This window comes from Eucyclogobius newberryi, unplaced genomic scaffold (assembly GCF_026437365.1).
Source record: "Eucyclogobius newberryi isolate DKJ021-1_F unplaced genomic scaffold, fEucNew1.0.hap1 SCAF_2, whole genome shotgun sequence".
Classification (NCBI taxonomy): domain Eukaryota; kingdom Metazoa; phylum Chordata; class Actinopteri; order Gobiiformes; family Gobiidae; genus Eucyclogobius; species Eucyclogobius newberryi.
Genome location: NW_027315834.1, coordinates 42,959,448 through 42,983,379, shown reverse-complemented (window position 1 = coordinate 42,983,379; position 23,932 = coordinate 42,959,448). Strand labels below are relative to the sequence as shown.

At 40.2% G+C, this 23,932-nt stretch overlaps 1 protein-coding gene and 1 pseudogene across 1 annotated transcript; one reads left to right on the top strand and one right to left on the bottom strand.

The window, feature by feature from the left end:
* Positions 1 to 6,307: 6,307 nt before the first annotated feature.
* Positions 6,308 to 18,413, bottom strand: LOC140367173 (ADP-ribosylation factor-like protein 3; annotated as a pseudogene).
* A 1,204-nt stretch (positions 18,414 to 19,617) lies between these two features.
* wbp1 (WW domain binding protein 1) lies at positions 19,618 to 23,458 on the top strand. Its single transcript, XM_072453088.1, has 4 exons — positions 19,618 to 19,843; positions 20,528 to 20,630; positions 21,068 to 21,235; positions 21,662 to 23,458. The coding sequence occupies exons 1-4, from the start codon at positions 19,781 to 19,783 to the stop codon at positions 22,141 to 22,143; spliced, it is 816 nt and encodes a 271-aa protein (XP_072309189.1). The 5' UTR covers positions 19,618 to 19,780; the 3' UTR covers positions 22,144 to 23,458.
* The last annotated feature ends 474 nt before the right edge of the window (positions 23,459 to 23,932 follow it).

The following is a 23,932-nucleotide window of genomic DNA, read 5'->3' as shown; positions in this document are numbered from 1 at the left end:
TTGATGCCAGACTATTTGACCTATCGATATGTCCTGACTGTAAGCATGACAGTGACATGACATTTGACACGGTGGGTGTTTAGTTTAATCCAGTGAGTTTTCACACTGTAGATCGAGTTCCTGCTGCGCATTACGACTTTAATTAACTCCTGTCATATCACGCAGTGTGTGTGGATTCAACAAGGATTTTAAATGAAAGTTAATTGCTGAAAATGTGTCTTGGTCTATTGTAGTCAAATTAGTTATTTTATAACAACAACTCAATGAAATAGAATTCATGACTCTCCAGAATAGTCTATTTTATAGAATGGATTTGACATTGATGGATCACTGCTTTTCACCGCACGACAATTTCATGGTTATTAGTGGTCAATTAGTGGTTAATTACTTGTGCATGTCAATATTTTTACCTTTCTTTGGACTAAAATGTCTAGTCCCGAATATTTTCATAGCCGTTTCCCTTAAAATTGAATTCGTTTAATTCTCTCATAACAATCAGAAAATAACACCAAGCAACCCACAGCGCACAGTCACTACCCCCGTGCTCAGATCAATAGTATTTCACTTCAGTTTAACGTGAAATGACAGAAAAATGCGGTACGTAACTGTGTTTTGTATTACTACGCACCAGATTCATTTGGACAGTTCCCCAGTGTGTGAATTATAACAGTTTCAGACTGTAGAGAACCCTCGTGTGGAGCATCTTCTAAGGCACTTGTCATCACTGAGCCGTAAACATAATCATCCTTTTATCAAACTAACGCTGCCATAAAACGGCCGTTACACAATCGCGCCTCTTCACACTCAACAACAACAGCAACAACAAAAATCACAGAATTACTCTCACCTTTAGAAGCACCGTTTGTCCCGCAGATGTTCAGAAATTATCCAAAATGTGAACCCAATTGTCCCGGAGCGCTCCTGGTGCTGTGTGTGTTGTGTGCGACGCGGAGACGGGCCAGGCTTTATTCGAAAAGCTGTGCGCGAGGGACGGCGCAATGCTGCCATTGGTTAAGAGCCAGAGGAGGCGTGGTCTGCGGAAGACGAGTCTCAATTTCAGGCTCTAGAATTAAAAAAGAGAAACAGTTAGCGTGAATATTCAGATTTTTAAGCCACCGCCAGATGTTTGCTCGACCTGCTGTTCACACGGTTAAACTGTCACCTCACAATGAAGACACAGATGTAGTGAAGCCACGAGTTACAGCTTTGTCATTAAAAGAGAAACGTTTCAATAGTTTATAGAATTGTAGAGCACTTAAAATGTGTTAAATATAAATCCTTTGGCTTTTTTCATTAAGCTGTCATTAAGGCACAAAGTTACGTCTTTGTGTCTTTGACTTATGAATCCAACAAATATATTAAAATAAAAATAATAATAATAATGATAATAATAATAATGATAATAATAACAATTATTATTATTATTATTATTATTAGGGAAACATTTGGTAAATGTCTGAAGCTATAGAATAGGCCTGATGAAAAGCTCCAGGCTGACTGTTAAAGCTCATTGTCAGGCACATTATTTGCCTTCTTTTATGATAAATAATACCATTTCAAGCACCAGAAACAAAATTAGTCTCAGCTGATTTTCTGAGCAGAACACCGATTTTCTAGGCTTTACGACGAGCTCAGAGTTGCACATGAACAAATATTGTCCTGAGTGCCTTGTTCTAGGTGTGAAAGTTTGTGTAAAGGCCCTAAAGTGAATGTGCGCGAGGCGCTCACCCGCGGCGTTATGGGCCCTGCACGAGCGTGATGTCACACCAGGAGTCAGGAGCCCCCCGAGTTGAAACGCAGATAATGTTGTTCTCAATAGTCTGTAAAACAAACACGACACCTTTAATGACACATTCGTGGCACCGTTTAGTCTGTGCCAACATAAAGCTGCTTTATGTCGAGACAAGTTAGTGAGATGTATTTATTATGATTTCATTTGACGTATGGAGCAGAAATGCACCGTGGATTTGAGTCTCGAGTAAATCCACATTTTTAAGAAACTATCTGAGAACGAATCAGAGAGAAACGTGAACGAGGACCTTATCTCATCAGCGCCATCGAGATCCACAGCTCTTCATTGACTTCAGAGGCAGCGCGGGACAATGGTCTTAGTGTTTTTAAATAAATACTACTGTAAGAACACTAAGGGAATCATAACATGAGCTGGAAACACAGCAGCTCTGTGTGAAGAGGAGAAGATGACATGTGCACTGCCCGGAGGCATCAGCGCCCAGAGGTTACCCCGAGTTTAACAAGGGATTTAAAGAGTGGTAACTCCAGCACTCTGAATTAAAAAGGTGCGTAATTACTGTTTTACTGTCACACACCCGGTTTGAAACAGAACTCACAAACAACCTGAAAAGTTTGATTCACTGAAGCACAAAAGTGTTACGCACAATTTACAAAAATATTCCTTAGTCTACGTACACAAAATAAATGACAGTAGTAACGATAACCAATTATAAATCATTAAAAGTAAAATCATTTGTTTTAAAGTGACATATGATGTGTGTTTATGATGCTAGAATTAACTCAAATATGAGGGAATAGACCCACACCGGCATACTAAAGAGAAAAAAACTATAGGCTACTAAAATAATCATATAAAACTCCATGGAAAACGAAAGTTAAAACCACACAGCATCGCAGATTTTAAGTTTTATGCCATACTGTAGAAGGCCAAGTACGAGTCAGATTTGTGGAAAGGCGTGCCCACTCATAGTAAAACAAACATACAAACAAACAAACAAACAAACAAACATCTTGGTGCAATAAAAAAAACAAAAATATGCTTTTGTTTTTAGTCTATTTTTTTGCTAAAAACGACGTGCTGTGCCTATAAATACATACATACTATAAGCTTATGGTAAACCCAACATATTGTAGTAACAATATATTGCCTGGAATAAGCTTCTTATTAATATGTTTCTATTTCACAGCCCAACATTCATCTTCATGAGTTCCATTATCCTTTTCACTCATGTGTTTCATGTGAAAGGGGCAGTATTTTGGCCCGCGCTGGGATCAGGGTGTGTCTTGTTGATGCTGTCACTGACTTTGTTCCTTTTTGACTCTCGTGCGGCAGAATGCGCGTGACCCGCGGCGACAGGTGCCCACAGAGGTCAAATGTAAGACTTCTGAGCGCGAGGCCACGGCGCGGACACGATTGGTTGATCGTCGGGATATTCTCAATTTGATTCCGACGGGAGCTGTCATTAAGCCATCAGGTAAATGACACAGCAGTTTGGAGACATCCCTGTTTAGGCTCAACAGAACACATGATTTACTGTTGTGTTTCTGACAAATCTATGAACAGCATCAATATGAAAAGAAACTGGCAAATTTGGGCACAATTCATTCAAATAACATTGGGATGTATTTGTTCCCAATTGAATAAATATTTTCTATGCCGTGTGTTTCAGGTTTACTATTATTTTTAAACTCTGTAAGTATGCTGTATTCTAATGTTCTTGTTCAATTGTTAGATTGAAGTCTATTTTAGTTGGTTATCTTTATTTTTGCATTGCATGTATAGTTTTTCATCTTCCTGCTTTCCTTGAACTGCACATTGAAACACTGGAATTTCCCCGTGCCTTGTGGGACAAATAAAGGTTCTCCCGTCTTAGTTTGAGCCTTTATCGGGGTGAATTAGTTGTCCAATAGCCTCTAACACGATTAAATCCGTGGTCTGTTAACTTCACAGTTAAACGCATTCAAGTCAGAAAATCGTTCAGTGGTTTCTGATTTAATTTCATAAAATTCATATAACCTCTCATTAAATTCCCAAATTTGTGTAAGACAAGCAGAGACGCCCTTTTTGTGATGCTGTTATTACATAAGCTATGGATTTTTATAACCTAAAGTCACAAATCCTACATATGAGGCTAAATGAACACTTTCTGCACACTCAAAAACAAAGAAAAAGGGATCAAATTTGAGCCGCACCACTTGCATGGATTTACAGCAATAGAACTAAAGTTACAGGACCGTACAAGGCAGGTTTTCTTTCTCCATCCCTCACACGAAAGGACACTTGCTGGACGTGCACACTCTGTATTTCCCAGTCACTGGAAGCAGCTTTGACTGAAAAACCCTACTTAACGACAACTTTTATAAATGCATCCGAGCACAAATCTCCCTTTGTGGTCAGCCAGTCGAGATGAGGCAGATAATTAGATCATAATAGCTTCAGAAACAACTTGGTATTGATGTTGCCATTACGCTTTAGATTTTCTCTGCAGTGATGAAGCATGGCTCAGCTGACTAAGTGCAATTTAACTACACTGTAACAGATAGCAAAGTTAATCTTGTATGATTCATTCATGCTCAATGTATGTCACTTTTACAATACCACCATGTCACCTTTGTACCGTGCGCTCTATAAAAGCGTAATAGAAATTGTGATGGATATAAAAAGATAAAAATGTGTTAGCTTGAGCTAAAGCGGATATAAAACCCTGAGAAGATTAAACCCAACTCCATAATTTTACACCTAGTTGGGCTACGCAAATAGACCTATAACCGATAAGTTAAAAGTTTAAATAAGCACTGACTGTATTATTAGTGGAAGTGTAAGGACCTTTCTACTGAATTTGAACCAGGCTGAGATGAAAGTGTAAGAGATTTGACCAAGTCAGAGCTGTAGTATCAATACAATACGTGATGCATTTCTCATGGAAAAGAGGTTCATTCCAGTCATTGTCAAATGGCAAATTTTATCATTTTATGCCAAATTTATTTTAATTGCTTTCAAGATATTTTGTAATAATTTGAAATTGCAATTTCAATTAGCAAATTGCAAGGATTGCAGTTATTCAGCTAAAATCTTATTATGCAAAAAAAGGCTAATTTAGATTTCTGTCTTCTCCCAAATGTGAATGCTGAACAGATTCCTATCAACACATAAATCACAAATCAAATCATATTCGCGATGCTTCTCAGAAAAATCACAATCCGATTTCTTTCCAAACGTGTTCAGCAAATGTAACAAATCAAAGATGTTTGGAGAAAATGTATGGATAAGCCACACAGTAACTGTTGTCCCTTAATCTGATCCATCTGTCCTGAAAACTTGTCCATTGACCGCTCCCAGCCTGAGTCTTGTTGTCTCCATATGAGACGTCATGTTCGGGTGCTGTGCCTCTGTCCCATACAGTCACCGTTGCTCTTTGGCTTTCCCCTCCACCATCTGCTTTGGACCCCTCCATTCTACACGCCACACATCTTTTTCTTCTCGCCTCATCTTCCTGTGTTTTGTGCACTATCCGCCCTCCCCTCGGCCCTGTGTGTGTGTCTCGGACCGGCCTTGTCCATTGTCTCAGGGTTGCGTCCCATTTCCGCTTTGGTGTTGCCCTCTGACCCCGCACCCCCGTCCCTCCTGCTGCTGCCCCCCCCCCTGGAACCCCAAATCTTCTTGTTCTCTCCTCGACTGCCCTCCCTTAAGTTTTTGGGGAAGGTAATAACTGTTGCCGGCAAGTGCTGCACAAAATCCCAGCGTGGTTGCTATTGTGGGCTGTACAAAGGCATACAGGCAGTAATGGCCATTAGCTACAGAGGGGCTTAAGCCTGTGAGCCCTGTTTACTTGAGTTTAGCCCACATGCCGTTCAAAAGTCACTCTGTGGATTCACGCCATCGTTTTGAGTTTGTCCACAAAGTTTTTCAAAAATCGTTTTCTTTTTTGTTTTAACATAAACAAAAGGAAAACAAACAGAACAAGACACAGAGAGCGACGAACACAAAAAGAGTATAGTCTGTATAAAATCAGTCTGGCATACTTTTGTTTCCTTTTTCTTTTTTTTACCAATGTCCTGCAAACTTGTCCATTTTCAAATTCACTGCAAAAGTTCCATTTTATAAACGTCCAAAGTTATTTCAGTCCAGTCCTTCTCTTTTTTCTGCTGCAGCCTCAAGTACATTCCACAGGTATCCATCCATCGTCTCCATTGTTGCAGTTTTACATCCGATCGTATTAAAGTGTTGAAAGAACACGTGACATGACAGTGATGAGCTTTTTAACAGTTTATTAAATATCTCTGTGACTAATGTGCACTTCGACATGGTGTTACAAAATACCGTGATACATTTTTCCATCAGAATTGTTGTTTCGGTTTGTTTCTTCACATCCTCCACAACATATCTTTCTTTCTCCCAGACCACGATCATCATAAAGTTGAAAGAATAAGTGATTTCCTCGATTGAATTGAGTTCGGCGATACAGGTCACAAACTCCCCCGCTAACACACACTATAATTGCAGGACACTTTGAGGATCAGAGAGACTGGTCAACCTTGTCTTCATGCCTGTCACTCACGCCGTGTCGCCACGGAGACATTCATCACTCAGACGGTCAGTGGTTGTTGTAGTGTTTTGTCCGGGATCTGAAGCCAAAGGTCCTCTGATGTCGGGACACTGACAATAAGAATGGATCAAACACATTGCGAACAAATAGAGAAGGTCTGTTTTTCTGAAACACAGGCTGAATCAAAGATGAGCGGGAGGTTCTTTCCTCTGGACCTTTTGTGCCCACTCCTATAATCTTATTTGCTTTATAAACATGTTTGCCAAAGAAATGTATATAGTCTGGTTTGTCTGATCTGTACATCAACATATTATGTATTTTTTAAACTTTGGACTCATTTCAAATATTGGCTTATGGACCAGGACTACTATTTTAAGCTGAATGATTGGTCCAAATACCGTTTTATAAAAATAAACTATGAATTGTCTTGAATTTAACAATTATTTTGCCATGACAGCTTTAGAAAAAATGATAAACTTCGTGATTGATCATAAAGCTGTGATGTATTTTTCTTTCAGACTCGATGTTAATTCAGGAAATAGCAGACTTGTGAATGCCAGGGCACTTCATGACGTTCCAGGCGAGCAAAAAAGCCTCTAATTGACACAGCGTTTGCTTAAAAATGATTTCAAAATGTAAAGTTTTAATTTGGTTTGACAAGCAGAACATGACTGAATGTAGCCGCACACACTGATAGTACATGTAATGAAGTGCTGCTCATTTGAACATACTGTCTCTGCTGTCAAACAGACAATAAACAGGAGAGAAATATTAAAAGTGTAATGCCAGCAGGCGTTAGAAGGAGAGGAAGCCGCTGATGGTTTGACGATTATGGATAGCTGTGGGTAATAGCAGTGTAATTAGGCCTTTACTGTGGTGTAATTCTCCGTCAAGCACATTGTCAATATCTTGGTTGATGAGGGTGAGAGTGAGATTGGGAAGCCAGTGACCCGGGCCCGGGGGCTGATGATGCCCCTCTTCATCACACACCGCCTGTAATACTCTTGCCGCGGCATTGATATTTCCCGTTGTCACAGTGTTGATCTAAGCTGACATTATGCAGCATGGGCCTGATCGCTGTTTGTTTGGGTGTTACATTTGTCATGTGTGGGAGGGCAAACGAGGGATCAGGAGGACCGCGCGGAGAGGGGAGCGCGGCAGGGGCGGCAGGTGAAAGGGAGATTGGGACATGGGTGTATGTGCTCATCTCTTGTGTGTCAGTCGAGGATCTGCTGGTGTGGAAGCAGATCTTTTCCCTCAGTGACTCTATTAATTTACCTCATTTATCTTAACCAGCCCCCCTTCCTCCCCCCAGTAAATACCCGAGACCTCAACCTGCGTGTGTGGGAGTGTGCGTGGCGACAAACGCTGCTCTCAAGTGTGTGGCGCTTGTGTGTGCGTGTGTGTGTGCAAAGGAATAAAAACACAGCCGCTCTCCTTTCTATTCCCAGAGGACAAATCCGTGGCGGAAAAACTCATTTTCCTGCAAATAGTTTGTCAGCCAAGCTAGGAGGAGTGATGAATTATCACAGACGTTAGGTGAAGGAGGGTGAGCGCAGCAGAGGAAAGCCCTCTCTCCTCCTCTGTGTGTACGTCTCAAACACATCCCTTTGCTTTGAACTCTTCTGCTGCTTCTGTTTACCTCTGACCTGTCCATTCAGCTCCACCTTCAGCTTTGACCACACACTATCTTATCAACTACACACCTTTTTCAGCATTCGGGATTCTGTGGCTGACTGCACGGATGTTTATGCTTGGTAAAGTAAAACGCTTAATCTTGGACAATTAAACACGGATTTGTTGAAAATATGTATAAAAAAGAAACAGTGTAAATTCTTCAATATTTGTAACAGAATGAGAAAAATGTATTCAAAATGTACAAATGTGTAACTGAAACAATGCCCAAATTACAACTGATATAGGCCTGATATAAGAAATAACAACTTGGCATTTACACGTATATTGAGTCTATATTAATATTAAGGGTATTTAATTAGAGAAATAAACCGATACAGATTTATACACACAATAAGTACTTTTCATATGCTGCATGTTTCTAATTGTACTTTAGGCTGCAGTAAACTGTACAGTGTATTGCTCTGACACACACACACACACACACACACTCACACTCGCACACACTCGCGCGCGCACACATCCACACACATCCACACACACACACACACACACACACACACACACACACACACACACACACTGGGGAAATGCGGCTGCCCCTACAACTCAAGTGTGACTCCCCATTCCAAATGATAAATTGATGGCCAGAAAAATGGATTTGTTTTCAACTAGTAACACATCAAAGAAATAATAATTCTGTGCGGGGAAGAGTGGCGGGCGAATGATGAATGGCCTGGACAGCTGGATCACAACAGAACCTCCGAGAGTGAGACGAGGAGAAGAGTAAAGTGTAAAATCAACACGCAAACAAAACTCGTGGAGACAGCTCAAATATGTGTCCTTGTGCTCTAAAAGACTCAGGACTCTCTGACGCTGCTGTCACTAAGTAAACAATGACGACTCTTCATATCACTTTGGATTGGTTGGTTGTGTTGGTGAGAAAATAGTTAACAATATATGCGAAAAAAATCACCAACTGTGCAGTAGCAAGCAAGGAACATTTATTTGTACGGCACAATTTGTATCCAAGTGCATTAAAATGTATCAAAATTACAATACAAATGCGTTAAACATGTGAAAACAGTTAAATAGTCAGTTTAAAATGAATGTTTGAATGGACACTTAATTGCTGTGATTTAAGATAACAATTTCACATAAATATTCCACATAAGCCATACCTGAGGCCCAGATAATAAAGCTAAATAAACCACTTTACATTGTCCTCTTAATACAAATATTGCCATTTCTTGTAGCACATTTATATTCAAAACTATTAGAAAATATGAATTCATGCCGAACATATGAAAAAGGTGTTTATTTGTGGGGAAACTTAAAGTCTTCCCATTGAATTCTTGTGACGCAAACACAAACATGCCATTATTTGCTTATTCATACAACCAGATGGTTCTTAAAATATGAACAGTAAAAAAGCTTAAAAGAGTGAGGCTGATAGATGCATGTTTGCTTTCCTAAAAATAATCTCCATTTGCGTGCCTCAGCCAGCTCCTCCCACTCGCAGTCAGGTAATAACTGTTAGCACTGGCACTAAAATCACATCATCATTACCGGGCTCATCCCTGGCTCCATCACCAGCTCGATTAGAGCCAGAAATAACATGTATATTCACACTGTGCTGCAGGTATTTGGACTGGCGCTGTGCAAAGCGGATCATTAAATATAAGACCTTGTTCTTTGCTAAGTTTCTCTTTCAGGATTACAAAAGCCACTTCTTCGCCTTGTCCGCGTGTGATGTGTTTCCATCCCCTCCTCTCTTTTTTTCCCCCTTTCTTTTTGCCAACCATATCGTACATTTTTATTGTTTTTTATCACCTCCCCCCATATCTGCACTCTCTTCCCCTCGCAGTGATTGATGGAGTTCGGCAGCGGAGCACAGAGCACCGTGTGGCCAACAGTCCACGACAGCCTGCACTGGAGAAAGACGGAGGGAGAAGGATAGATTAGAGAGAGGGAGAGAGAGAGGTAAAGGGGTGGGAAGGAACGGAGGTATGGACTCGGAGGAGGGTGTGTGCGAAAACGAGGGGAGCTCAGCTGAAAGCCACAGACTTAATTCTATGCATCATTAAGCAGTCTCACTCAATGCAACATCCCCTATACATCATCCACGCTCAGTAAACACAACGATGACATTACATTAGCAACTGCAAATGAATTTTCTTTTTAGAAGGAAATTGAGAATGCTCGGCTTCGCTCTCCTCTCTCTTTCAGCCCACTCCTCTGCTCGTTCTGGGGCTCGCAAATCTCTGCCCGTAAAAAAAGGCAGATATAAACAGAATAAAATCCGGAACAACACATTTTCCTCTGCCTTCAAGTTCTGGCCTAAATAGTGTGGATAATTGTGCAGAATGACATGTTTATTTACATGAAAAATATCACCATCATCTCCTACTCTTTAACCAAATGTTATGGTATTGCAAATTACATATCAACTTTTATAACTTCCACTCCATTGTTATTTATGTTATTTACAACAGACTGCACAAAGGCTGACATGCAAATCCTGGCTAAAAGCTAATAGTATTTGAGCTACATAAATTATCCAGCTTGTCAAATGAATAATTATGTTTTTATTGCACAGATTATACCCTTTTCCCCCTAAAGTGGCTCGCCTCTGAAGCCTGGGAAATCTATTAAGGCCGTGCTATAGATCATCCCATCCACTGTGGCGTGTATATAGATTGGCCGGCTCATTTGAGGAATATTGAATCAGTTACAGTAAAGTAAGCCCCTGGATTGAGTCAAATGTAAAAATCCATGCATGTGTGAGGAGCTGTCAGCATGGGCCTGTAATGACGGATGGCTCCGACTGCCTCTTGCAGCGACTAGTGATAAAAAGTCAAATTATGAGCAGTGGGGAGCGACAGGAGGGAGCGGGGGGAGAGGAGACAAGACAAAAATAAGTGGACCAGATCCGCCAAACGATAAGTGTAATCAGTCAATGTGTGGGAGCGTTTCAGACGACAGAAAGTGTTTCCTCCTCGGTGCAGTTTGGAGTCAGAGGTCACGGAGGGGTCAAGAGTACGACCCCTGACCTCCTGCTCGTGGAGACTGACACACGACTGCTCATATTGATTCAACATTCATGGTTTACTCATGCTATTAATGTGTCTATTGGACATGATTGGTTTTCAATTGCATTGATTTTAAATGTCACCTTTAATCTTGGGTTAGAGAATATTTAGCAGGGATGAAGTAGAACGCTTGTTTACACCGGTCCACAGCCCAGATAAATAGGATCAGGTGGGACGTCCAGCTGAAAGCTTACACCACGTAAAGATAGATACAAAATATAATATGAGTTAAAAGGTGGCTTAAGAAAGGTTTAAGAAAAGGAAAGGAATATAAACCAACTTGCATATGATTTACTGACAGTAATAGTTTTGATCTCAGAAACAAATGTCACCTGATAATTATTTGGAGTATTGTTGCTCGTTCTGCTGGTTGACAACGGGTGCCTTCACACAGGGCTGAACAATTTAGGAAAATGGTGGAATTGGGATTTTTCTGTCAGGCATTGCGATTGAGATTATATTTGCAATTTATGTTTGAATAATAGGAATCTGTTCAAAGTTGACATTTTAGTTAGTCAAGTACTTGCTAGTTAGTTTATCTGCCATTTTTAGTTTAAAAAACACATTCAAAATGTGTCAGAAAAGCTCAGTATGAACAGTAAAGTGTGTGCAGAAGAACCGACATTATAGTACTGTACTTACAAATAAAACAGCAGCCCTTGCGATTTGCTAATTGCATCCATTCAAATTTCGATTTAATTGTGATTAATCTTGCAGATCGTCATGGAAACATGGATTAAACCACGATTAAACCTGCTACAGCTGGACTAGACCCGCAGTAGAACAGAACCAAACCAAGTCCACATTTGGACTAAACTGGGCTCAAACCAGGACCAAACCACACCTGATGTTTACATTATTGAACATACATTTTTTTGTTGACATAATAAAGCTCAGGATGGATCGCTAACAACAACCCGTTACCATGGAAATCCGCCATGTTTGTTGCGTCCGTAACGATACATCAGCCAAAACTATGTAAAAAAGTAAACAGAAGATCTGATGAACGGCTCAGTCACTTCAGGTGAATACATTCATCACTCTATAGTGTCTGTCGTTTGAATGCAAAGTTTAGTTTTAGTATCTGACGATCTCCATTGGTTTAACATCAGGCTGTGACGTGTGACCACACATCCCGAGCTCTATAATGATGCGCAAATAGTGACAATATAAATGATCTGGAACTTCCTTTGGTTTTGCATATAATATCTTGGTTCACCCCAAAAGCCATGGTTCCCTTCCTTCTTGGTGCCGTGGGAGGCAGACTGACCCCTGGTGACCCGCTTCGTGCCTGACCCACTGCGAGGTGTGAACTCCTGTCCCCCGCTGACAGAGCCTCCCGATCATCTTTATAGAGCCCGTCCCACACTGTTTATGACTCGGCAGTTTAATTAGAGCAGAGCAGGAGTGCAGAAGTGAGAGCCCCACAGAGGCAGCTCCACATCAAAGAGAGGAATGTGTAAGTTTACTGTTTGTATCACACAACGATGACTCTGACTCTGATCCTGACACGTCTCAAATCATTTCCATGATTAGAATCACCTTATGTGCAATTGTAAACATCAGCTTTATCATGAGGATCAAATATTTGTAGAGATCTTTTGCTATATTTTGCCACATTAACATTTCTTTCTAAGTCCAAGAGCTAATAGATATAGAGATATGATAGATACTTAAGTTACGCACAAGATGATTTGATTACACTTTATTATGCCTTATTAAAAACTATTATATATATATTAGGTTTCCTGATAACAATAGTAACACGATATTATGTCTTTAATAGTATTAGCTGAAGTTTAATTATCAGAAAACATGTGAAATGTCTGCAAAATTATTCTTTAAAAGTGCAGAAATCTAATTTAATACTCTTGTTTTATTAATTGAAATTGCTCTTTTGTTGCATTATTCACAAAATATAATATATATATATATTTATAATTGTATTTATATATATAAATTATATACTAGATATTCAAATGTTGCATATCTTCAAAAGAACACTCACGACATGATCTAAATTTTGTCCAGCGTAGGGATTTCAATACGAAATTCCTGAACATTACAACAAACAAACAAACAAACAAACAAACAAATAAATAGATAAACAGACATACAAACATACAAGCACACACAAACATACAAGCACACATGCATACAAACATACAAATATACAAACACACATATAAACATACAAATATACAAACACACATACAAACATACAAATATACAAACACACATATAAACATACAAATATACAAACCACACATATAAACATACAACTATACAAACAAACATACAAACACACATACAAATATACAAACACACATATAAACATACAAACACACATACAAATATACAAACACACATATAAACATACAAATATACAAACACACATATAAACATACAAATATACAAACACACATACAAACATACAAATATACAAACACACATATAAATATATAAACATACAAATATACAAACACACATATAAACATACAAATATACAAACACACATACAAACATACAAATATACAAACACACATATAAATATACAAACATACAAATATACAAACACACATACAAACATACAAATATACAAACACACATATAACTGCTAGCCCTGAACATGTGCAATACTGATGTAACCATGTGCAATACCTGTAAAAAAGAGTGTTCTATTTTGTTTTTATTCTGTTTACTTACCTGCTAATAGTATTACCTAGTCTTGTGCTAGCTATTTTTACTTTATTTTATGTTATTCTATTATCATTATTTTATTATTATTATCTTATTTTTATCTTCATATTTTTATTTATCTATTTAATTTTATTTCCCCCCTCCATTCCCTATTAAGACAGGTGAGGAGTTTTTGTTAATAAGAATTTTTTGTTTTTGTTCATAGGAGAGTTCTATTAAGAGTGTTTTTTGAAACTTCCTATAATCTGTCCTTTCCTCTTGTTCTGCTGCAGTGCAACAAAGAAATTTCCCCTTGTGTGGATATTAAAGGATTATCTTATCTTATCTTATAGACATACAAATATACAAACAAACAAACACACTTACAAACATACAAATATACAAACATACAAACACACACACACAAACATACAAAAATACAAACATACAAACACACACAAACATACAAGCACACATGCATACAAACAAACAAACAAACAAACAAACAAACACATACAAATATATAAATATACAAACACACATACAAACAAACATACAAATATACAAATATACAAACACACATACAAATATACAAACATACATACACACATACATACATAAAACACACACAAACATACACACATACACATATACAAATATTATTTTACAGAGTGAGGCTTGGCTGTGGATTAAACACACTAAAGATGATCATTCTCCTTTCGAAAAGTCTGAATCTCAATCTTGAGCTATATTTTACACGATTTAACCAGAACGCTTTAATTCAGCAGCATCTGAGTGTTGGCATGAAGCATCACAGCCACAGCAACAGACGTGTTTTTATTTATTTTTGGGCTTTTAATCTTTTGAATCTGTGCCACTCCAAGTAAATCAGTGTTTAGAGGAACGCTGCCCACATCCACACCGAGGAGCGCGTTTACGATGTTTGTGTAAGTACAAAAGTCTAATGAAGCTTTTGCCACTGCAGCTGGGTTTAGTCACTGGGAAAGGCTCCTGATTTATGACCTCGAAGTGGCTCTCAAACTCGCAGAAACCACAGGTAACGTTTGGTCCACTGTGAATTAATGCAACAGAATTGACGGATTACAGACATATACATATACATATACATATACATATACATATACATATACATATACATATACATATACATATACATATACATATACATATACATATATACTGTGCGTGCCGGAGTGAGATTTGTCTTGTTACAGGTTGGGCGATTACTCCACGAATTAGACGTTAATGATTAAGCGGCGCAAATTGAAAGAAATAGGGGGGTATTTTATTCTCTGTCTCGCTTGGTAAGTTTTCATTTCCTTTTTCATTAGTTTTTGCCTTTTGATGTACGCTCCACGGACCCCTCGTAAAAGTGTGTGGGATGTACGACTGCACCTGGGAGCAAGTGCGTCCAAAGTGATGCTTGTTTCTCTCTTAAAGACGCGCTGCAGATGAACCTTGTGCGCGCGCGCGGGGCTCTCTGTCCCAGGTCAACGCCGCAACAACGCTGCGTCGACAATATTCAAATACACCGCGCGCACCAATTATTAAAAAGTCCATTTGGGGGTCCTTTGCGCTTGTTTCGGCGCGCATCGTGAAGTCAAGCAGCTCTGACATATTAAAATCAGCCAACCTTACATTGCCAGTGAAACAGCAGAAGTATCACCACGCAGTAACTCAAGGCCAAAAGAGGTAGTTTATTTTTTATCACGGGCAAAGGCGCCAAATCATGTTGGTATGAAGTGGGCTATATAAATGCAAATTGTATTGGAGAGCTATTAGGCCTGGAAAGGGTTTGTATGTAAATGCCCCAAAGGATCACAGTGGAGCAGTTGGTCTGTTAAGATTAGTGCAGTTTGTATCACGGGAGATAAACCGGGGGGGGGAAAAAGGGAGAAATTGCAATTGCCTTGTGGAAAATGTGTGGCGAACAAGGTGAGGTGTTTAGAAATTGGATCATTGTTGCGATTATGTGGAGTTGTTTTGAGTGTGAGAGAAAGACTGAATTAGATGTAGGTGGTCGTTATGGCTCCTTGAAGATGACGGAATAACTTTTGTCAGTTTGAGACAAAACAAAGATGTGTCTGCCAATTCTTTTCATCGTGATTTTGTCAAGGCGTGTTCCAAGACGTGTTACATGTAAGTTGAACTTTAAAACTCGCAATAGATTAGGCTAAAACAACAAATAAGCAAATATTCAAACCTGATTGTGTCGTCAATTAAAGAAATCCTGAGCCATTATTGCCGTTTGGCCGCATGCGACGCAAGGGTGACCTCTAGCGGTGGTCAGAGGAAACGCTTATGGACCCAAAACAGAACAGAATCAGCAGACAGCCTTACCATTTCTATTCAAATCTATACATATATTTAGAGTACGGACAAAGAATTACATTTTTTTTTTTGCACCAACTAAAATTGTATTCCTTTTAGGAAACATCACAATGTCAATACAATACAAAACAACGAATTAAAACAAATACAAAACAAATATAGATTTTTTTATTTCTTTGCTGGGAGCTTTGTTGTATCTTTGCTGTTCCTCGCAATGCACTTTTCTGAAATGAGACGTCTGATGTTTTTCCTGGGATCTGCTGTAGCCACCTATGACCACGGGCTCCAACTTCCACGCCTTCTCCAGCTCCTCTCTGAGCTCTTGGTATTTCTCCAGTTTATGTTTTAACCAATGTTGCCATCACTTGGTATTGCCACGTCAACCAAAACGGATTTCCTCTACGGCTTTCCACCACCGCAATGTTTGGAATGTTTTGCCATTACCATTCGGCCTGTATCTGGAAGTCCCAGAGGACCTTGGCTTGGTCGTTCTCCACCACCTTTGGAGGTGTTTCCCACCTTGTCCTTGGGGTCTCCAGCCCGTACTCTGCACAGATGTTTCTGTATGTTATGACGCTCCATGTATGCTGTCCCTGCCAGCATCTTGCACCCTGCAGTTATGTGTGGGATGGTCTCAGGGCCCCCTTTGCACAGCCTACACCTTGGGTCTAATCTGGTGTGGTAGATCTGGGCCTCTATTGATCTGGTGTTCAGGGCCTGCTCCTGTGCTGCCATGATCAGGGCCTCTGTGCTGTCTGTGCTTCAGTATATATATTATATTAATGTACATTTGTTGAGTGTTTTTAAGTTTAGCCATAATGCATTTTAGTTTAGTTGATAAAAAGATCACTTTATTTTATTTTTACTGTGATTGTGATGTACAATTTTATAAGTGAGATGAATAAACTGAATGTAACACATGGACTCTACACAGATAATGCAGAGTTTAGCAGTTTGATGGTGACAGCAGGAATTCTTTATGATTATGCATGTCTCAGTGGGGCAGTGTGGTCATAACAGTCTACACCAGCACATTTCATCCTCACATAATCTATGCTTTGTTTATATCAGTCATTGTCTTATTATATGTTGTATCAGAGTTATGTGCACAATGTAGATATTGTACCTGGAGTCCTTCAGCTATTAATGCTGAGCAGGCCTGGATCTGCCACATGCGATTACGAATCGTGTGGAGATGAAGACCCTCTGCCAGCTCGGCCGCTGAGGAGGCTGTCATCAAGTCCTGCTTGTTAGCGAAGATTAACAGTGGCACTGCAGCAAGTTTATCCTCCTCCAACAGCTCAGACAGAAGCTGGGAGAACAGCACAACAGTGGAATCATTCATTTGTCACGACAAAACGACAGTAGCCCAATTCTAATGTCTCACCAAACTGCTCTCCCCAAGTTGTTTCCTGTCTAAGCTGTCAATGACGTATATCTGCAAACTGAAACAATATGAGCTCATTTCTAAGTACTAGCTTATGGCAAAATAAAACAATAATTCTGTCTGCACACAAACAGATTGTACCAGCACGTCTGCATTTTCAAAATAATTGTTCCAGTACGGGCGGATTCTCCTTTGGCCTCCAATGCCCCAAACCTTTCACCTAAATCTGATGACAACACTTTTTATGTTGAAGCCCGGGTAAAAGAAGAGACACATCATTTCCAGTAATGAGACTTTAATGAGTCTTTAATGTTTTACTTTACATGTGTGGGCATTATGTGAGTGATATTTTCAGGTGTAAATTGGTTTAGCAAAGTTATCTTTCCAGATTTATCCAAATCTAGTAACAGTAAGTTCACCTCTTGTTCTGGAGAATGATTCAGTCAAATGGATAATAAGCCCTTTTTGGGATGAGAACACAATTTAGGGATTTCCCTCTCACAATTTCCAACAAGAATGTTTTATTTTCAAGCTAAATTAGCATTAGGATCAGGGTCTGAAAGTGATTCAGAGACATCTGAAATATTAGCCAGGCACTAGAGAAATCACGTAGGATTTAGGCTCTTAATCTGATTTAACTCGTTACACTTAAACTCCAGACCAAGATAAGCCGTGCTTCAGTCTTATTATTGACATGAACATAGCCAACTGGGCTACTTAACAAACTGGTTACAGTAGGCTACTAAATGTGGTATCATACTCTATTTATTATCATATTACACAACAAAATGAGGCAGTCTCCTGTTACTGTTAAGTGGCAGTTGTTTAAGTATCATTCAGCCTAAGTGTTGTGTCGAAGTGTGCGGTTAAGAACACTTTTCTACACATTACAGCAAGGTAATTAAAACGTACTGTTAATATGAGACAGATCCTGACTGGATTAAACTGCTGCTTCAGGGCTTGAACCATAACAGCTGTCAACGGTTGCCGAGGAGACCGTGACGTCAGCCTAAACAACGTAGAGACACTTTGACATTTGTCAAAGTGTCTCTACGTTTTCTATATCTGATTGGGCAGATATAGAAAACAGGCTAAAGGCGCTAAATGGGAGTCGGAGTGATGGGGGTCTGCTTTTGGGGAGTCAGAGTGATCAGAGTGACGAGATGGGGGTGGGGGTGGTCTCCTGTCCTCGCCCAGTCTCGTAGACGCACGGCTACCAAGCAGCGACATCAGTGGAAATATTAAAGCCTATAGAATGAAGCCTAAAGAATAAAGCTGTACGGTGGAAGCACCGAACGTCAAAGAAGGAGAGGAAGATGAAGAAGAGTCTCCCTGGAATAAAGCCGGTTGTTGTCTGAAACAACAACAACTATTCTAGTCACAAAGACATATCATGACCTCATGGGCTTTGTAACACCAAAGCAATGGAAGGAGTACTTTTACGGACTACGACAGAGTCTGAGGAATAAAGTCTGGCGGTAATGCAACACTTGGATGCCAACCGCCATAAAACAACAACAACAACAACAACAACAATAAAGTCTGGCGGTAATGCAACACTTGGATGCCAACCGCCATAAAACAACAACAACAACAACAACAACAAAATCCACATTGTGCGGAGCTTTTTGTTGCGTATACGTGGGGTTCCAGAATGATGAGACATTATGACCGTTGCCATAACGACCGACAACATACATCTTTCGAATGGAAAAGGCTCTGAACACGCTGCATGGGCTTTGTACTTCCAAAGCAATGGAATAAGAATTTTTAAGGACTACGACAAAGTCTGAGGGGAGGAAGAACTTCTATAGGATACAATGACAAAGGCATCTCATGACCTCTTGGGCTTTGTCAAAGCACTGGAGGTCAAATCACTGGAAGAACAACTTTTAGGACTACGACAAAGTCTGGGGAATAAAGTCTGGCGGTGATGCGACACTCGGCTGTCGACTGCCATAAAACAATAACAACAGCAACAACAACAGTCTAAGGAATAAAGCCTGGCGGTAATGCAACACTCGGATGCCAACCGCCATAAAACAACAACAACAACAACAACAACAACAACAGAAAGAAACCTTTGTCAGTTAAGGACGCATCAGCGCGCGGCCCTCTCTGACGATGACGGCCAAAGCGCTTTGTTGTTTAGCTCATAACAGCTGGTAAACAGCGCCCCCGCCCGCTCAAAGCTTTACCTTTCTCATTACTCACCGCCTTTCCAGGAGCTAGAAAAACAAGAAGCAACAGAATCGGGCTCTGCTTACATCTCCAGAAGTATTTATTTCACCGAGTACTATCTATATGATTCCCGTCGTGGCTGTAAACCCAGAGAGATGCCGCAGAAAACACTGGGATCCTTTGTAGGTCTGCTTTGTGCCGGGGCCTGTCTGGCGCAGGTAAGCCGCCCGTGGGGCTCTCGGGGGCGGCGGGATTCACACGCAAACACGGGGACTCCGCGTCGAGCCGAGGCCTAGTTCTTTCTCGTCTCCTCCACAAAGGAAAGAGGCACAGCTCGTTACTGTGACACCGACTCACGGCACTTGTATGTCGGTTATTTACAAAGAGGAAAGACAAACTAAGCAGGCAAAAAGGGTTCACAGCTTTACATAGTTTTAATTTATATGGCATTGAGATTAGCTCTGGCTAACGCTGACATCCGGCAAGTGTTATTCATAGAGGCTGGAGCCAGAACAGCAGCTAAACTAAACTAAACTAAACTAAAATGGATTTGTGCTGTCATTTCAAGAGAACATCAAGGCTCATAACTTTGTTTTTGCTGCTCTACAGATGACGCACGCTTTCATACAGCACATAACACATCAAATGCAAAGCTTATTGGCCACATAAAGCAGACTCTAGAATATGGTGGTGGTATATTGAGATATAGTAATACTTCCTCCAATTCAAAGGGACCAGCAATCACTTTAGATTGAATACTTCTGTTTTTAGAGCATGAGACAACTGTAGGCTTCTGTGCTGAGTGAAGTTGTAGGAAAGTAAGATTAAACAACGTAAAAAAACAATGTAAATGTCCTGTCCTTTAAAAAAACAATGTAAATGTCCTGTTTTTTTTTGTCCAGGCAAAGGAGTTTTGTTTTGGGGTAAATAATGAGCAATATCGCTGTGAGATGGGTTACTGCTGTGGGGAAACCGAATGCTGCACCTACTACTATGAACTTTGGTGTGAGTATTTGCTCGCCTTTGTCATAAATTGGGTGCTGTGTTATTTCCCAATTGTCTTGGAAGCATAATTAAGATTGAGCGTGTTGTCACGATACTTCCATTTCAAACTCTATTCCAATAGTAAGGAATAGGCTCTGATTTTAAAGACACAATCAGAGTACTTTCTATGTTACTATGTGGTCCCATACTAGTCCTGATGAAGCTTAAGATCATTCTTAAAACTGTTTTGTTTTTTAAATTTATTTACCTGCTCATCTTGTTTTGATACTAGTTTAATCATCAGATGTTTTAAACTTTTGACTACCCTAGTGTATGTTAGTGATGTTATTCATTGGTTTCTGCTTCATGTTTAGCTGTAATACTGTGAGGACTTTTGCCCATTTCAAATGTCTAATGCACTGGAGGTCCACGGTTCTGAACAAGCTCGTCTCCTGTAGGGTTCTGGCTGGTCTGGACCCTGATTATCATGCTCAGCTGCTGCTGTGCCTATCGTCACAGAAGAGTTAAGATGCGTTTGCAGCAAGAGCAGCGTCAGCGTGAAATCAGCCTGATGGCCTACCAGGGCGCCTCCAGCTCCTTTATTTCTCCTCCTCCACTTAATTTGAGTGAGTGTCGGTGCATTTTTGTACTATTATTGAAACGTAAGTGACAAAAGGATGTCTTGACATTTAGTTGGTGGTACAGGTGGGCAATATATATGAAATTTAGAAAAGAAAATCAACCAAAAAGAGCTGATTAAAAAAACAAATAATAAATGAGGGTATAAGGTTATATTCATTCACTTTTAATGATTTATTTTACAGTTCACATTTGCCTTATAATTAAACTTCGACTAATACAATTAAATACACATTTTAACACATTTCTGTATTGTACAATATTGTATAATATCATTATCTACTCCAAAGAAATATATCAATTGTTGTCAATATCGCCCACCTGTTGTAGTCTGGTTTAGTATGTTCTCTTGTAACAAAAGAGACTAAAGAAAACAGACAGTTCAAAAAGTATTGCGTGTGACATTTTCCTAGGGTTTTGGAACGACTGCAAACTTCCCGACTATGAAGAAGTGGTAGGCCACCCGCCCACACCTCCGCCTCCGTATTCAGAGAACCCCCTGGACGATGCTCAGGTGGCTTCTCCGCGCTCGCAGGTAAACCCCGAAGCAGTGGCCCCGGAGAGCACGGTGGCCCCGGAGAGCACAGAGGCCTCAGCCGGCCCGGCGTCCACCCGGGTCCAGGCACAGCGTCTGCCTGCGGACAGCGAAGCCGCGGAGGAAGACGAGGAGCTGAACACTCGCCGCCGTCACGTTACGGGGGATTCGGGGATCGAGGTGTGTGTGTGTCAAGTGGACGCCGACGAGGAGGACAGTGATGAAGAGCACCGCATGTGTATGGCGACGGGTGGCGACTACTGCTCCGCCCGACAGCAGCAGCCTTTTATACAGAAAGAGCTTACCGCCGAGGTGCCAGGCCAGAATGCAAACACCAGCGCTGCCGATCACATGGTGTGACAAGGTTTTACCCACTGACCAGCACATTGATATTATGGTTCTGTAGATGAAACAAGCTGCAGCCGCCATTATTACCACAGGGAATGTTTGGTTTTTTCCCCCCAACACATGAACATTAGCGTTATGATGATGGATATTAAGCTTTAAAGAAGACAAAAAAGATGAGGGAAAATGAACTTTGAACATATTGTTTTTGCCTTTGTTTGATGTGAAATTGTTCAAGGCAATTGACGTTCCAACTGCTTTTTTTGGACACATTTTTGAAACTAAAGGAGAACTGACCCTTTTTTGCTCCCTCCCTCTCCTTTTAAAAATAGCGTCGTCATGTTTCAGTAAATGTCTGGCTCCTCGTGGCTCGAAACGTTTCTATCCAGCGAGAGGCCTGACCTTTCCTCTTAATACTACCTGCTTGTAGCTTGCCAAATTGGTCAACATAATTTCTCCTGACTTTCTTCCCCAAGTTGTCGACGGGAGCCCCGAAGAATGATGAAACAAAGAAACAAAAGCCTTGTTGTCAGGCTCTGCTTTGAGAGCATACAGTTTGTGTGGCCTGTGAAATCTGGGGCACAGCTGCATGGTGACGTCAGCTCTGAGCTCAGGGTAACCAACATCTGGTGTGAAGCCCATTGGGACGTCCACCATGGAGCCGGTCCAGCCCCCACATAGTTCAGAACACTTGAATCTAGTCAATTTGTCTTTTTTATTTTAGTATCTGAAAGTTTGTAGTTTTTCCCCCCTTCTTTTTTATACAAGACTTTCTCACATTGGACTTGTGTTCAACAACGAGCATGAATGTTTGAGTGCTTTGGTTACATAATATATGGATTTGATGCACGGAACCTCCACGTGTCATGACAAATGGTCAAAGATGAGAAGGCACAGCAAGCCACCTAAATCGAATCAATAAAAAGCCTTGCGGTGGCTGTGCAATGAAAGTTGATTTGTGCTGCCGGTTGCATCAAAGTGAGCTGTGTCTTCTGCACGTCAGATGCTTGAACGTTTAAAGAACGTTTTGTACACGACCAACTTGTGCTTTAGTAAATGTCACAGGTCATTTTGTTTCTCGAGCTGCTGATGTAAAAAATTAGATTGGGTATTTGTATAAAGTAAACCCAAGGGGGTTTTGGCACTAGTTCAGTAGTTGAAGTTTAGGTGGGCCAAACATGCCTCTGATAATTGCGCGCTTGTCTTTCTCGGGCCCTTTTTTGAGAGTGTAATTTAAGTTACGGTAACCGGCTCCAGACCATCGGTGCTTTGTGAGGTGAAGTCTGTTCGGGCCTAGCAGCAGGTTTTTATTTAATAGCTGCAAGCCTGTTGCCTGTTTTTTTTTTCTTAATGTATGATGTATATATTCAACATCCAAAAAAACAACACATTTCCTTTTATTGATATCATGCAGATGGCGTCACAACATTTGGAGAACGGTTTGATTGTCTATCATTGTGCTATTGTTTGCATAACCTCTACTGCAATTGTGTATTGCCACAAAACCACTAAATGATGGATTTTTTAAATTTGTGTAATTTTACAATTTGTTTTATTCTAGTTGCATAATAAGCAACTTATGGCAATAATAAGCATTTTGACGATGACGAGATGGACACAAATCAGCAGAATAAAGAAAAATGCCTTGATCACACAAACGGTTGTTTTGTCACATTGCGTTTTCCTTTTGTAATCTGTAATTGTACAGAGATGTTGTTTTCTATTGAAAGTGAAATGCTTGCTTTCCTTGCTTGTGGGGGAAAGGATGTGGCTTCAAACATTTACCACCCACAAGATTTAAAGC